The 13,793-nt window shown below is 33.8% G+C and overlaps 2 protein-coding genes across 2 annotated transcripts; both read left to right on the top strand.

Annotated features, from left to right (window-relative positions):
* Positions 1 to 6,432: 6,432 nt before the first annotated feature.
* On the top strand, positions 6,433 to 7,753 carry LOC145626768 (F-box protein At5g07610-like). The gene has a single exon (XM_081679246.1). The coding sequence runs from the start codon at positions 6,485 to 6,487 to the stop codon at positions 7,673 to 7,675; it is 1,191 nt and encodes a 396-aa protein (XP_081535372.1). The 5' UTR covers positions 6,433 to 6,484; the 3' UTR covers positions 7,676 to 7,753.
* Positions 7,754 to 11,185: 3,432 nt separating this feature from the next.
* Positions 11,186 to 13,373, top strand: LOC145627727 (putative clathrin assembly protein At1g03050). Its single transcript, XM_081680080.1, has 3 exons — positions 11,186 to 11,428; positions 11,722 to 12,154; positions 12,265 to 13,373. The coding sequence occupies exons 1-3, from the start codon at positions 11,186 to 11,188 to the stop codon at positions 13,371 to 13,373; spliced, it is 1,785 nt and encodes a 594-aa protein (XP_081536206.1).
* The last annotated feature ends 420 nt before the right edge of the window (positions 13,374 to 13,793 follow it).

The following is a 13,793-nucleotide window of genomic DNA, read 5'->3' as shown; positions in this document are numbered from 1 at the left end:
ATGGAAATGGAGGGAGTAATAAATTTTTGGAAATCTCAAGATTTCTATATTTTTCAAATTAGACAAACATATCAATTATCTTTCAACGTCAAAACTAAGTTTAAAGTAACAGATTAAATTAACCCCACTTGTTATTTTTTTTTTTTAAAAAAAAATGTATATAATAAGATAATATATACATATACATTCATGTAATTTGTTAATTTATAAATAATTTTAATGGAATTTGTTTTTTCAAAGAATATTAATATAATTTGTTAATTTGTAAGTAATTTGTAAAATATAATAACTTTTACAGTGAGCTTGTAAATCCTTATTTGATGTAAATATACTATACATACAAATCTAACATGTTAATTTCTTTGAGATTTTCAAATTCTTTCTTAGTGAGTTTGTGAATATTTATTTGTTCGATATTAGAATCAAATCTCAATTATCAAGTATTTCTAAGATGTGGGACACTATAGCATTATTTTAGGCATTTTAATAATGATTTTGTTGAAATTTGCCTTTAGATGTGGGACACTGTAGGTATTTGGAGTTGTAGTGGGTAGTATTTAAGATTTTTTATTTTATTTTTTATTTTTATTTAGAATTGATAGCTTTGTTTAAATATGAAGTTATCTTAGTACATACCGGTTTTGGAGCAATTGGAACTGTGATAATGATTTTATCACGGGATAATCAACTACAATATTTATGGATTGCTATTACTGCTCTTATTTGTGGAGTTTTCTTAGTTTTTTTTTTATTAGTGGATAACTGATAGGAAGATTGATAATGAAGATGATAATGAAGAAATTGGTGATGGATGGTTCAAAAAATTACTACAAAATAAGGCTGTTGGAGGATTTTTATATATCATTTTATTAGTAGTTATAGTTCAAATTATTAGATTTACTTATAAAAATTAATTGTAGTTGAATTATTATCATTTAAAAATGTGGTTAGTAGGATTTTATTAGTTGTTGTAAAACCACATTTATATGATGTAATTTTTAATTATTAAGTATTAATGAAGATTTTTTCTTTGAATTATCCGTATTTTCTATTATGTTTTTTCTTTTAATTTATTATTATTAATGAAGATCTACGACCTTCTTATGTAATTCAAACTTCTTATAAATTGTAGTTTCCTCAATGTCAACAAAAAAACCCAAAAATAAAATTAAAGCAATTTTGTGGGAATTTGATAAGAATCATAAATTATAAGTTACCATGAGAACTTAAATCCCATTACAACCAAACAAGGCCAAACCGCCTTAATATACAAGAACTTAGAATAAGACCCTATTCTCTTCACCTTGATTTTGCTGAACTGAAATTATTTTTACTGAACTGAAATTATTTTTGCTGAACTAAAATTATTTTTACAGAACTTAAATTAATTTTACTGAATTAAAATTAATTTTGCTGTACTGAAATTATTTTTACTGATTTTCTATTACTGAACTTAAATTAATTTTACTGAATTGAATTTAATTTTTTTGAACTGAAATTATTGTGCTGAATTGAAATTAATTTTGCTGAACTTAGAATAAGGCCCTGTTCTCTTTACCTTATTTTTATTGAACTGAACTTATTTTTACTGAAATGAAATTATTTTTATTGAACTGAAATTAATTTTACTGAACTAAACTTATTTTTACGGAACTGAAATTATTTTAACTTAATATTATTTTTTTAATGTGAAGAGAATAGGGCTTAATAGATGATGATATCATTGTGAGTTAAGTGTCAAATATATAAAGACGGATAATGTATATTAATTGTCCAAAATCCTTAGTCACTCAAAAATCATTGTAATTAGAGTGTACCCGTGCAAAATGCACGGGATATATAAGAAAAAATAAATTTAAAATGTGGAAAGTTGATTTTGATGTTGTAATTTAGACTTGAGCTGTAATGGTCGGTGTTGGACTGGTCGGTTCTGTTGAACCCTAATTAGCTTTGTTGTGCTGAGTATTAATAATAATCGTATTAATAATGTGTTGATACCTGTTGTGCTATGCTTAATATGTTATTCTATGCTTTGCTTAGAAGCTCAAAAAACAGGGTCTTACTCTTTTATGTCGGTGGCCACACAATGCTATTATGAGGTTTACTTTTTCAAATTCCTTAATTGTCCAAAATCCTTAGTCACTCAAAAATCATTGTAACTAGAGTGTACCCGTGCAAAATGCACGGGATATATAAGAAAAAATAAATTTAAAATGGGGAAAGTTGATTTTGATGTTGTATTTAGACTTGAGCTGTAATGGTCGGTTTTGGACTGGTCGGTTCTGTAGAACCCTAATTAGCTCTGTTGTGCTGAGTATTAATAATAATCGTATTAATAATGTGCTGACACCTGTTGTGCTATGCTAAAATAATATGTTATTCTATGCTTTGCTTAGAAGCTCCAAAAATAGGGTCTTACTCATTTATGTCGGTGGCCACGCAATGCTATTATGGGGTTTACTTTTTCAAAGTTATAGAGGTTACCTGTTCAGTGTTATAGGTGTTACTCGTGTTACTCAGTTAGTGTCATATGGGTTAGTGTCTTGCTCTAGGAGTTACATACTTTGTTCTGTTGCAAGTAGTTATTCGGTGAGGCCAGTTGCACAAAAACGTGTTGTACGTTTTTTTTTTTTGTTTTTGATGATTAAAGAAGTGGAAAATGTTTGGAGGGTAGTCCCTAAAAAATTACATATAATTGAAGGGTTGGGGATTTAGAGTACTATAGTGAAATGTTGAATAAAGGAACTGTATACTTGTGCTAATGCATGACATATATTATACTATATACCAAAAAAGTACTCGTAAAACAAAGTGCAATATTAGTATGTAGCGTTAAAAAAAAGTGAAATGTTGTTGGGGTTTTGAGTGATATAGTGAATTGTTGATAAAGGAACCGTATACTCGTGCTAATGCATGTCACATGTTATACTATGTACCAAAAAAAAAAAAAAACACACACAAACACACATAAATAAAGTGAAATGTTAGTAGTAACATAGTTCCATAAAAAAAAAAAAAAAAAAAAAAAAAAAAAAAAAAAAAAAAGAAATAGTCGTGAATGGGTAGTTATTATTTATTTTTTTTAAAAAAAAAAGAAAAAAAAAAACAACTTAAATGCATGAAAGTAGAGCATTGGGGTTTTGGAGGGCTCTCGTTAAAACGATTCTACAATTATATTATAGACTAGTTTTGTGCCCGTGCGATGCCCGGGTTGTTTATTTATTAAAGATAAAAAATTTTAATCTATATGTCAAATTTTAAAATATACCATTGGATAAAAAATTAGTTTATTGATGTGCTTTTGTGACGATTTGCTATTTAGTAGGCACCTGTAATGATTAATACTAATATTGGTGGAAATGTTCGATTTAATACATTAAAAAAATAAACAATAAATAAATTAAATAAGATAAATGTTCAAAACCCGTTGGGTTGACCCGAACCCTAAACTTTGGGCAAGGTTGAACATTTCTTGACTCGTAACATAAAGTGACTCAATCCGAGATGATTCATGACTCAACCTTAATTGACATGTCTATGTAGTAATATAATTCTATTAGTTGTGAAGTATATTATTTTAACCGATTAGTATATATTATAAATAGATGTTTAACACTTTAAACTAATTCCTTCGCTCTAAAAAAAAATTATGACATAAAAAATTAAATTTATATGATAATTTTTAAGAATTATAATCTAATAATTTTTTTTGAATAAAATTATAATTCAATTAAATATTGGTCTTTTATCGAAAATAAAATTATAAACTTAGGGCTTGTTTGGCATTGTTTTTTGTTTTCAGTTTTCAGTTTTTTTGAAAACAAAAAACCAAAAACAGTAAACAAGAAAAAGGTGTTTTCACTTTTCTGTTGTCAGTTTTCAAAATTAGCATGATTTTAATAAATTTGACTAATTTTGGATTCATTATATTACATATATTATACACTTTTAAAATACAAAAAACCAAAAAACTGAAAACCACAACAATGCCAAACGAACCCTTAAATTTTATCCTAATTTTTTTTTTATCTTATGAAGTCTATTTGAATCGCTCCAAAGTGGCGTGACACTTGGCGAAAAGTTAGAACGCCAAGTGTCGCAACGTCGTGACCTGTCTAAAAGTTTAGCTTTATATATTAGTTATATGATTTACAAAGCAAAAATCCCCAAAAATGATATTTTGGTACAAAATTTAAGCACCATTTGAAGAAGCAAGAACAATAGTTGTTATAATACATGTTGTGAAGTGACATGTCATGTTTATAGTGACATGTGACATATATTGCTGACATGTCGAACTTAAAAAAAGTGACACGTGGAACATATTCTGTTTTAGAAACGCTTTTTAATATATAAGCATAGATATAGATTACGGAGTATAAAAGTAGACATTGAATTAATCCGTAGATATTCACAATTTTTCATATGTGACTAGCCATACCGTATAACCGGAGTTACTTATTCTGAAGGAGCGTTGCCCAGTTAATATGCGATATTAATAATGAGCGTTAATATAGTGGCAAAAACGCAATAAAAGAGCTTCGCTGTATTATTTTAATATTTTATTGAATTGGTGGTGTGTTAGCACTTAACTCTGACGTTAGTCAATGGTTAACTTTATTTTTGGACCCCGTTTTGATTTTCATTTTGCCATCTTCATCATTTGCCAAAAACCGTTATTTCTCTTCAGTTGTAGTTCTTCAATCTCTAGCAAAGTCGAGGGAGTGGGTGAGACGAAATTCAAATATTGATGTTGATTTTACGCTTCCTGCTACTGCTTCCCATTGATTACAATTACTAGCAACAAAAATTAGTTGATACAAGCAACAAAACTTAGCTGAATCCAATCACTACCAGCTCCTTATTTCTGTATTCTAATCCACTTGCACAAACATCATAGACTAACTGGTATATATACAACTTCAATGTATTACTACTTCACTGTATGACTAGTGTAAATCTAGGGTTTCCGCAATTTAAACTCATATATCCCGTTCAAAAAAAAAAAAATAAAAAAAAAATTAAACTCATATATCATAATAAACCAATTCCCCCAAACAAAGCACAAATATTGTTGAAAATTAGCATTTATAACACATAATTTGATGATTCTAACCTCATAATCCGATGATTCTAATCTCATAACAGTAGTGCTGGGAGCTTGACTTCAACCCGTAACCTTCAATTGAACCAATCTTCACCCCGTGAAAGAACTTCAATTCACCACCGCAATCGAACACCGCACATGAAATCGACAGGACCCAATTTTGAATTCGAATTCAAACTCCAGAAGGAACAAATTTGGGAAGGAACTAATTTGGGAAATCGCAAACAATTTCGGAGATTTTGCCAAAACAGGAATTCGCAGACATAACGGACACGTCATATTCAAGAGAAGACAGACGTTATGTCTGGAATTAACGTGTATATTTTACATGCCAACTGTACCCTTACTATTGTTCTTAGGCCCAACATTATTGATAACAATTGTGTCCTGAAGGAAACTTCAGAAACAAAAAACTCAAATCTGACAGGGTCAAGTTTTCGGTTCTCAAGCCGAAAGCGATATGATTCCTATTTGCATCTCACTCCAACAATGTATGGAGTATTTCCAAAGGGAGAACAGTACAATACTATTGTTCTTTCCAAAAGAATTTCATTACCATCCGAGTAGCCAATCCTTCGAGAAAGATGGATAGTGGTGAAACTCAAGAAGGTTCTACACCAATGGAGCTTAGTCACCCCCCTGTGGAAGGGCATGATAGGTGTGAAATGACTCCAATTCTGATACAAGTAGATCCAGCCATAGGTATGGCAAGTCAAGATTCATCATGTGAGGCTACGTCGACACTCCTACCACTTCTGTCAGTTTCTCCCCCTTTGCAAGCTTCCGTTCACCCAACAACGTCCTCCTCTGAAAATTTGTTGGGTTTTGTCTTGTCTCCCCGTCCCAGGTTTAGAAGGAAATACGCCACTCTGCAAAGTAGGTCTCTCGTGCTTTTTACTAACTCTTTGTTTTGCAGGTTAAGCGGCTCTAAGAGAATAGCTTCTGGTCCCATCGGGTATACTTGGTTTCCCAATCATAAGAAGTTGTATGGTCCGACCCCCAATGTTTTATCCTGTAATCTTGCTTTCTGTACTTAGTTTAGGTTGTAATCTTGCTTTTCATTTATAGTACTCTTTGTCAAAAAAAAAAAAAAAAAAAAAAAAAAAAAAAAAAAAAAAAAACCCTTACTGAAACACTGGAAATGACCCTTGTAATCCCATATTAACGCAGCTCGTTAATATCACATATTAACAAGTATTTTCTCATTCTGAAGTTACTCAAAAAAACGCGCTAATCGACTAAGTAACCCGGCGCAAAAAAAGAACCGAATATGATTTGCTTTCATTTTGTCTAAAAGCGACCATATCTTTCCTAGTTTCATTTCTTCAACATTCAATCCATCAAGTAATAAACCCACAAAACTCACCCGTCACCACCATGTCAACATCTCAAACACCGTCACCGTCGCCGGAGATAGTCGCCGGAAACGACGACCTTCTCACCGAAATCCTCTCACACGTCCCCGTTAAACCCCTTCTCCGATTCAAATCCGTCAACAAACAATGGAACTCCGTCATTTCCCACCACCGTTTCTCTCTCCTCCATTGTTACCGCCATCTTTACCCACCTTCTTCCGCCCTCTTCGTCCTCCACCATTCCCAAATCCTCTCTCCTTCTTACGACTTCATCTCCTTCACTTCTCAACAACAATGTCGTCCACCCTTTTTCTCTCTCCTTAACTCTCCCCCTTTTCATATTCTTCAGTCTTGTAATGGTCTCTTCCTTTGTTCTTCTGGGGTTCTCATTTCTGTTTGTAATCCGACTTCGAATCAGAAAGTTTGCATTGATTTGCCTGTTGCTGGAATTGATGAGGGTGATTGTGATTCTTCGTTTTTGGGGTTTAATTTAGGGTTTGATCCTGCTAGGTCTCCGCATTATCAAGTTGTTAGTGTTTCGGGGTCGAAAATTGAGGAGAATTCGTATTCAATTGATGTTTATTCTTCTGGAAATCGAAAATGGAGGAGGGGTGTTGTTGATCCCTTTAAGGGTCCATTTGATGTTGAGTTTGATCATGGGGTTTATTGGGAAGGTAGGGTTTACTGGCTTAGTCATACTGAAACTACGATATGTTTCGATTTCGATACCGAATGTGTGGAGTCATTGGCATTGCCAAAGGCTATTGAAGGTGCTTACATTGAGAGGTTTAGGTACTTTGGTGAATCTTGTGGGCATCTACATTTGATTGAGATTCGAACGAATTGCGTGAGTGAATTCAATGTCTTGGAGTTGGATAGGAAGAGTAAGGCTGAATGGTTTGTCAAGTACAGGGTTAATCTTGATGTTTTAGGACGTGGGTTTGAGGCCGAGCTGTTTCAGGATCATAGTGATAGGTTTGGGCGTGGATTGCGGTTTTATGCATTCTCAATTCTTGCTGTTGTTCGTGATAATGTCGGAGATGGTGATGATGATTCGGCATTGGTGATATCTATCCCTGGTAAAGTTATTACTTACAATTTTAGAACTAAGGTTTCGAAATTGTTGTGCAATGTAGTAGATGAAAGTGATAAATTGTTCCCTTTTAGAGGGTATAATGCTTTTCAATTCATTGAAAGTATTATCTGTGTTTGAGAATATGCATACAATGAACAATGTTGTTGTTTTTCGAGATGATAATGTAATTTTAGTGTATACAAACTCAGTTTACAATCTTAGACATTGATAGGTAGCTGTTGTATGTAAATTGGATCTTCAAATTTCTTACTTATGAATTATTGGAGCAATTTGATGATATTTTGTTGGATACATGTATTTGTCATGTGTTGGTCAGATATTCGGAGTAAATGCCTTACGCAAATCGGATTGGTGTTTAAGTTGAAGATTAGGGAGTATGCACTCGGTTAGAGCGAATTAACATTGTCCCGGCTCAATTTTGGCTCAATTTGAATAGATGTTTCTCATGAACTCAGAATTGGCAAAAAATAATCTAATAACAGTGTATAAAATTCATTTTACAATTTTTGACTAGATGGATAACTATTATACTTGTATAGTTGTATGTGTATTGGATCTTTGAAGTTTTTTTTTTTTTTTTTTTTTTGACATTGATCTTTGAAGTTCTTAGGCATGAATTATTGGAGCAGTTGAAGTTTATTTTCTTGGATACATGGATTTTTCATGTCATGGCCAGATAAGAAGCAGAGTATAAGCCTTTGGCAACTTGGATGGGTGTTTAAGTGGAAGAATAGGAAGTATATGCTAGAGATGAACAACAGTGTCTCAGCCCAATTTTGGCTAAGTTTGGATAGATGTTTTCTGACCCAAAGTGTCATCCTGTCCATGATTAGCTATAAATTAAGCTTTTTTGAAGGAAAATTATGTCTTTTCTATTATGTCTTTCTTCTGGGTAATTAGCAACAGCAAGATGCTGGTGGTGTCGATAGAATTCATGATAATCGGAAGAAATCATATTTGATGGCACTATTAATTCTTAGCTGGATTTACTAGCTGGCTTTTGATAGTACCTAAGCACATTAATCTGCTTAAAGATTCCCATCGAAGAAAGTAGGTGATACTTTTACAATAAGGATAGGAGATGTATATTTAGAATGATTTCTATTTCTACCCTTAAGAAATCCCTACTTTCACAGAAAGTTTGGTGTTTTATGCTAATACCCCGTTCTTGCTCTTTATGTCACGAGCGATACATTCCAGAGGGATAAGCTTATCAATTAGGAAGCATATTGGTTCACTGTGGTTGTCCAAAGGTATTTGTATTACTGAACACCTACTGCTCTAAGCCACTAGCAATGTTGTTGGAGTTGTGAAATGATTCTAGCTTCAGGAGAATCTGGGAAAAATGTACTCGTATACCATTTTTCAGAGCTGTGTTGCCACTTGCCCACGTGTATGTTGCTCTGCTACTCCTTCAATTTAACAGATTTACTCAACCAGGACCCAGCAAGATGGAACACTAGGCTTAACATATCTCAGTATGCTGATCTTATTTTTGAAAGCAAGATGGAATCCGGGTGCACAATGATGCTCCTGATAGACTACACTACTAATTGCGAAAATTAATCCCACAGTCTAGAGGATTTTTTGTATAGGAATTTCGATGAACTAGAAAGCAAACGGTTGAGTGAATGCATGACTGCTTCTAGCCTTCTAGGCCTGATTCTGAGCGCTTTAGGGGTCTGAACACCATGCCGAAATCAAAAGTTTTGTGTTTTGTATGGAGAATCTGGAAGCATGGTTGGTAAACTGTTCTGTAACAGAGTTGTCATTTGAACTTGCAATGTCATTGTTATAGGACGTTAATTTTTCTTTTGAGCCATTGTATTTCTTTGTATAATTCATTAGGAAAAATTGATTCTAATATTCCCAACTTTAGTCGATTCGCTGTTAATAATTCCACTGTTAGATTATTATCTAATAATCCCATTTTTATAGGGCATTCTCTACTATTGGTCCCTAATCTATTGGCAACTGGTTTTAATATGTGTGCTACGTGCCACTTTGTGGTTGGTTGAAAAAAAAATCCGAGAATGAGGGGTTTAAAGAGAGGACAGACGTAGAAGAGTTTATATGAGTGAACACCAAATGGGTTTACTTTCGAGAACGAGGGGTTACCAGTCTTACCACTAGTGTTGTTCATCAGTCCAAGACTGGAATGGACCAAAGACTAGAATAACAATAATAAAATTCAAAAACTGAAGACTAGACTGGTTTGCCCAGATCGGACCAGACCAAAGATCGAAATTTTAAATTTAAGAACCTAGATCGGACCTGTTTGGACTAATTTTCGGTTATTTTTTGAATTATGACAAATAAGAAAAAATAAATATACGGAAAATGATTATTACTCTCTCCGTTTTTAAATAATTGCTCCATTTTTTTCTGCCTGTTTTTAAATACTTGTTCCATTTATTTCTCACACTTGGTGGACTCAACATAATACTCTCTCTTCTCTTATTCTTCCACTACTTTTGCTTTTTACAATTTTTTATTTTCTCAACTACCCCATTACCTCCATATTTTATTACTTTCTCCAATTACTCCTAAAACTCAACGCATAGAGAAATAGAGCAAGTAATTAAAAATGGAGGTAAGAGAGTATTATGTTGGGTCCACCAAGTATGAGAAATAAATTAAATATTATAAAAGCTTTCTAAAAAAGGAAATGAAACAAGTATTTGAAAACAACCGGAAAAGGAAAGTGGAGCAAGTATTTTGAAAACAACCGGAAAAGGAAAGTGAAGCAAATATTTAAAAACGGAGGGAGTATTAGGCTTAGTTGGTTAGTTACTTGTTCTGTATATTTGGAAGGTCAACGGTTTTTTTTTTTTTTTTTTATTTTTTTTTTTTTAAGTGTGGGCTTCTTAAATTCATATTCCATTATGGCTTATTATTTGAAATGCTTTATAACTTCGGCCCGGGCTATAACAAATTTCTGGATCCGCCCTTGCTTATACATCTGTTTTAAATAACTACGAAATATAATGTAAGATGTTAATTCCAAAAAAAAAAAAAAAAAAAAAAAAAAAAAAAAAAAAAAAAAAAAAAAAAAGAGGTAGATTACACATTCATAATAGAATCTTATACATTTGTTTTAAAGAGAACAATTACGCATTTGAATTAAGGATGCTCATAAATGTAACTATTACAAAATTTGTGAGATTGTTTATTCTGGTTTCATAAAAGAGTTATTACATTCACAGTATATAGAATAATCACAGTAATGCATGTGAGGTTTGTGAATTATAAATTCCTGGGGTACTTATTTCACCATAATATCAATCTCCTTATTTTACTTAATAATTATTACTTTAATATGTCTAATTTTGTTTTTCCTTTCATAATTTTCGGCATGATCGAGATAAGTACTTGGCAAAAACTTGTATACAAGTAGGTGTATTGTATACATTGTTCTAGTCATCTCAATTCACGTAAAAGTGAACAATGTGGTAACATTTTATACTATACACCCGTTGCATATAAGAATATGGTCTGCTATACATTGCATGCATGCGTTAAATTGCGTTTTGATATGGATTCTTTGGTAGTGCAGAGACAACACCAAAGAAAGAAATAAGGAAAAGTTGAATAGCCACAAAAAGCCTCAGAAACTGAATAGAATTGATGGCATTTAGAAGAGCCATAGGGGCAGTGAAGGATCAAACTACCATTGGGCTAGCAAAGGTAGGAAGCAGCGCCTCGTTATCGGACTTAGATATAGCCATTGTTAAGGCAACCAGCCATGACGAGTATCCAGCTGAAGAGAAATACTATGATGAGATCTATAGCTTGACTTGCTACTCTCGAGCCTTCATTGGATCTTGTGTTAGTACGATTTCTAGGCGCCTTAGCAAGACCAAAAATTGGGTAATCTGACTTTATATACTTATGATTTACTACAATGCTCAATCTTTTGTTTGATTTGTTATTCACCAAGTTAGTAGGCAGTGACTAATATGCAGACATTAGCTTCCTTCGCCTTTTATAATCATATATAGCGAGGTGCATCATATAACCAATTGACATATATAGGTGTAGTTCACTTGGGTTTAAATACGAAGATACTCATAACATATTCACACTTGTACCTAATGTAACCAAATAAAAATAATGCTCGATCACATATATATGGCATTTGTTTCTTACTCTTAAACATACAGGTAGTAGCCTTGAAGACACTGATGCTAATCCAAAAGCTGTTATCAGAAGGAGACCCTGCCTTTGAACAAGAGATATTCTACTCGACAAGGTGTGGGACTCGCATGCTCAACATGTCAGATTTCCGAGACTCACGGTCTAATTGTTGGGACTACTCCGCATTTGTAAGGATGTTCGCCTTGTACTTGGACGAAAGACTTGAATTCAAGGTACAGGGGAAGAGGAAAAATCATCACCATAGAACACGCTCCTATTCATCATCCTACGAAATGCAGCAGCCGGAAGAGCAATACCGTGACTCAAGTAATAATGTTTCGGTTTCAGGTTCTTCTCCATGGACAGTAGCAACTACTGACCTTTCCACTGAACAAGTATTGTCAAAGATTCATCATTTGCAACAACTTCTTGAAAGATTTCTATCAACCAAGCCATCAGGTTCTTCACCTCCCTGCCCTTCTTACTATTTCAAGTATATACAAAACATTGGTACCCTTAGCTATTTTCATGCTGGTTAATGAATCATCTTTTCTTGGTTGAAATTATAGGTTCTGCAAAGCACAATCGTATCGTAATAGTAGCTCTGTATTCGATTGTGAGAGACAGCTTCCAAATATATTATGACATTACAGACATACTAGCTATTCTGATCGATCAGTTTATGGAGTTGGATATCCCTGAATGTATCAAAGTACATGAAATTCTTTGTCGTATTTCAAATCAATTCGACGAGCTCGATTCATACTATGCCTGGTGTAAAGACATAGGAGTGGTACGGTCCTCCGAATACCCTGAAGTTGAGAAAATCACCCCAAAGAAGCTTGATCTTATGGACGAATTCATAAGAGAAAAAGCAGCTAGTATCGTAAACAAATTGGCTAACATGGACAGAAACAAAGAGGAGAAAGAATCTGCCTCACTAGAGGAGAAAGAAGATGAAATCGTCGAGGATATGAATACAATAAAGGCACTTCCTCCAGTAGAAGGTTTCCCAAAAGAGGAAGAGAAGGAACATGAGCCAAAGAAGAAAGATGAACCTGAATCCAAAGAGGCTGATCTAATAAACTTAGGAGATGATACTCCTACAAATGAAGAGCACGAGGATAACGTTGCCTTAGCATTATTTGATGGAGCAACAGGCAACAGCCTAACCCGACCTCCATTGTGGGAAGCCTTCAATGACACATCAAATTGGGAGACGACATTAGTCCAATCAGCTAGCCATTTGCCCCATCAAAAGGCTTCCCTTGGGGGTGGCTTTGACACAATGCTATTAAATGGCATGTATACACAAGGGGCAAATAATGCAGCTTTAGCTGCTAATCGCATGGGAGGAACAGGGAGTGCTAGCAGTGTGGCTCCAGGATCCCTTGGAAACCCCCAGATGCTAGCATTACCGGCTCCATCATCATCTTCAGGCTTCTATTCCCCTGTCGTAGACCCATTTGCAGCATCATTGGCAGTCGCCCCACCACCTTATGTGCAAATCTCAGAGTTAGAGAAGAAACAAAGACGGTTGATTGAGGAACAACTGATGTGGCAACAATATCACAGGGATGGTATGCAAGGCCATGCTGCACTGTCAAACATACAACAAATGCCAACCAACATGGGAGGTTTTGGCCATGGATATAATGCCTATCACTACCGATATTGATGCTGAACTGTATACTAATACAATAGAACATTCACAGTAGGATTTGGTATTTGTTGTAAGAATGTAAACCTCTGTAATTTAAAATTTGTAGTGAAGTTTAATATAAATACCAAGGTTTGTGAGTAGTCAATCTCAAACATTAATGGTAAGCAGTCTAATGATAATAAGCAGTACCTGACAACATATTTAGACTATTGACATACTAACCAATTTGAGGCCAGAAAAAGTGCCACTTTCAGTACTCTACTGGGGATCAAAGAGAGACTAGGTAACTGAGAATTACTTGAACTCCTTTCTATACACTTACAGAGAGATCACGTTGTAATTGCGAACGATGTGATGAAAAGCTGGTGATGAAGGGCAATATCAAAGAGGGAAAATCTTACATTTCAGAACACTCAACAGTCAGCATGGACAAAA

This window comes from Chenopodium album, chromosome 4, assembly GCF_948465745.1.
Source record: "Chenopodium album chromosome 4, dcCheAlbu1.1, whole genome shotgun sequence".
Lineage (NCBI taxonomy): Eukaryota > Viridiplantae > Streptophyta > Magnoliopsida > Caryophyllales > Amaranthaceae > Chenopodium > Chenopodium album.
The sequence above is the reverse complement of the archived record's forward strand: the minus strand, read 5'-3'. Positions and strand labels throughout refer to the sequence as shown.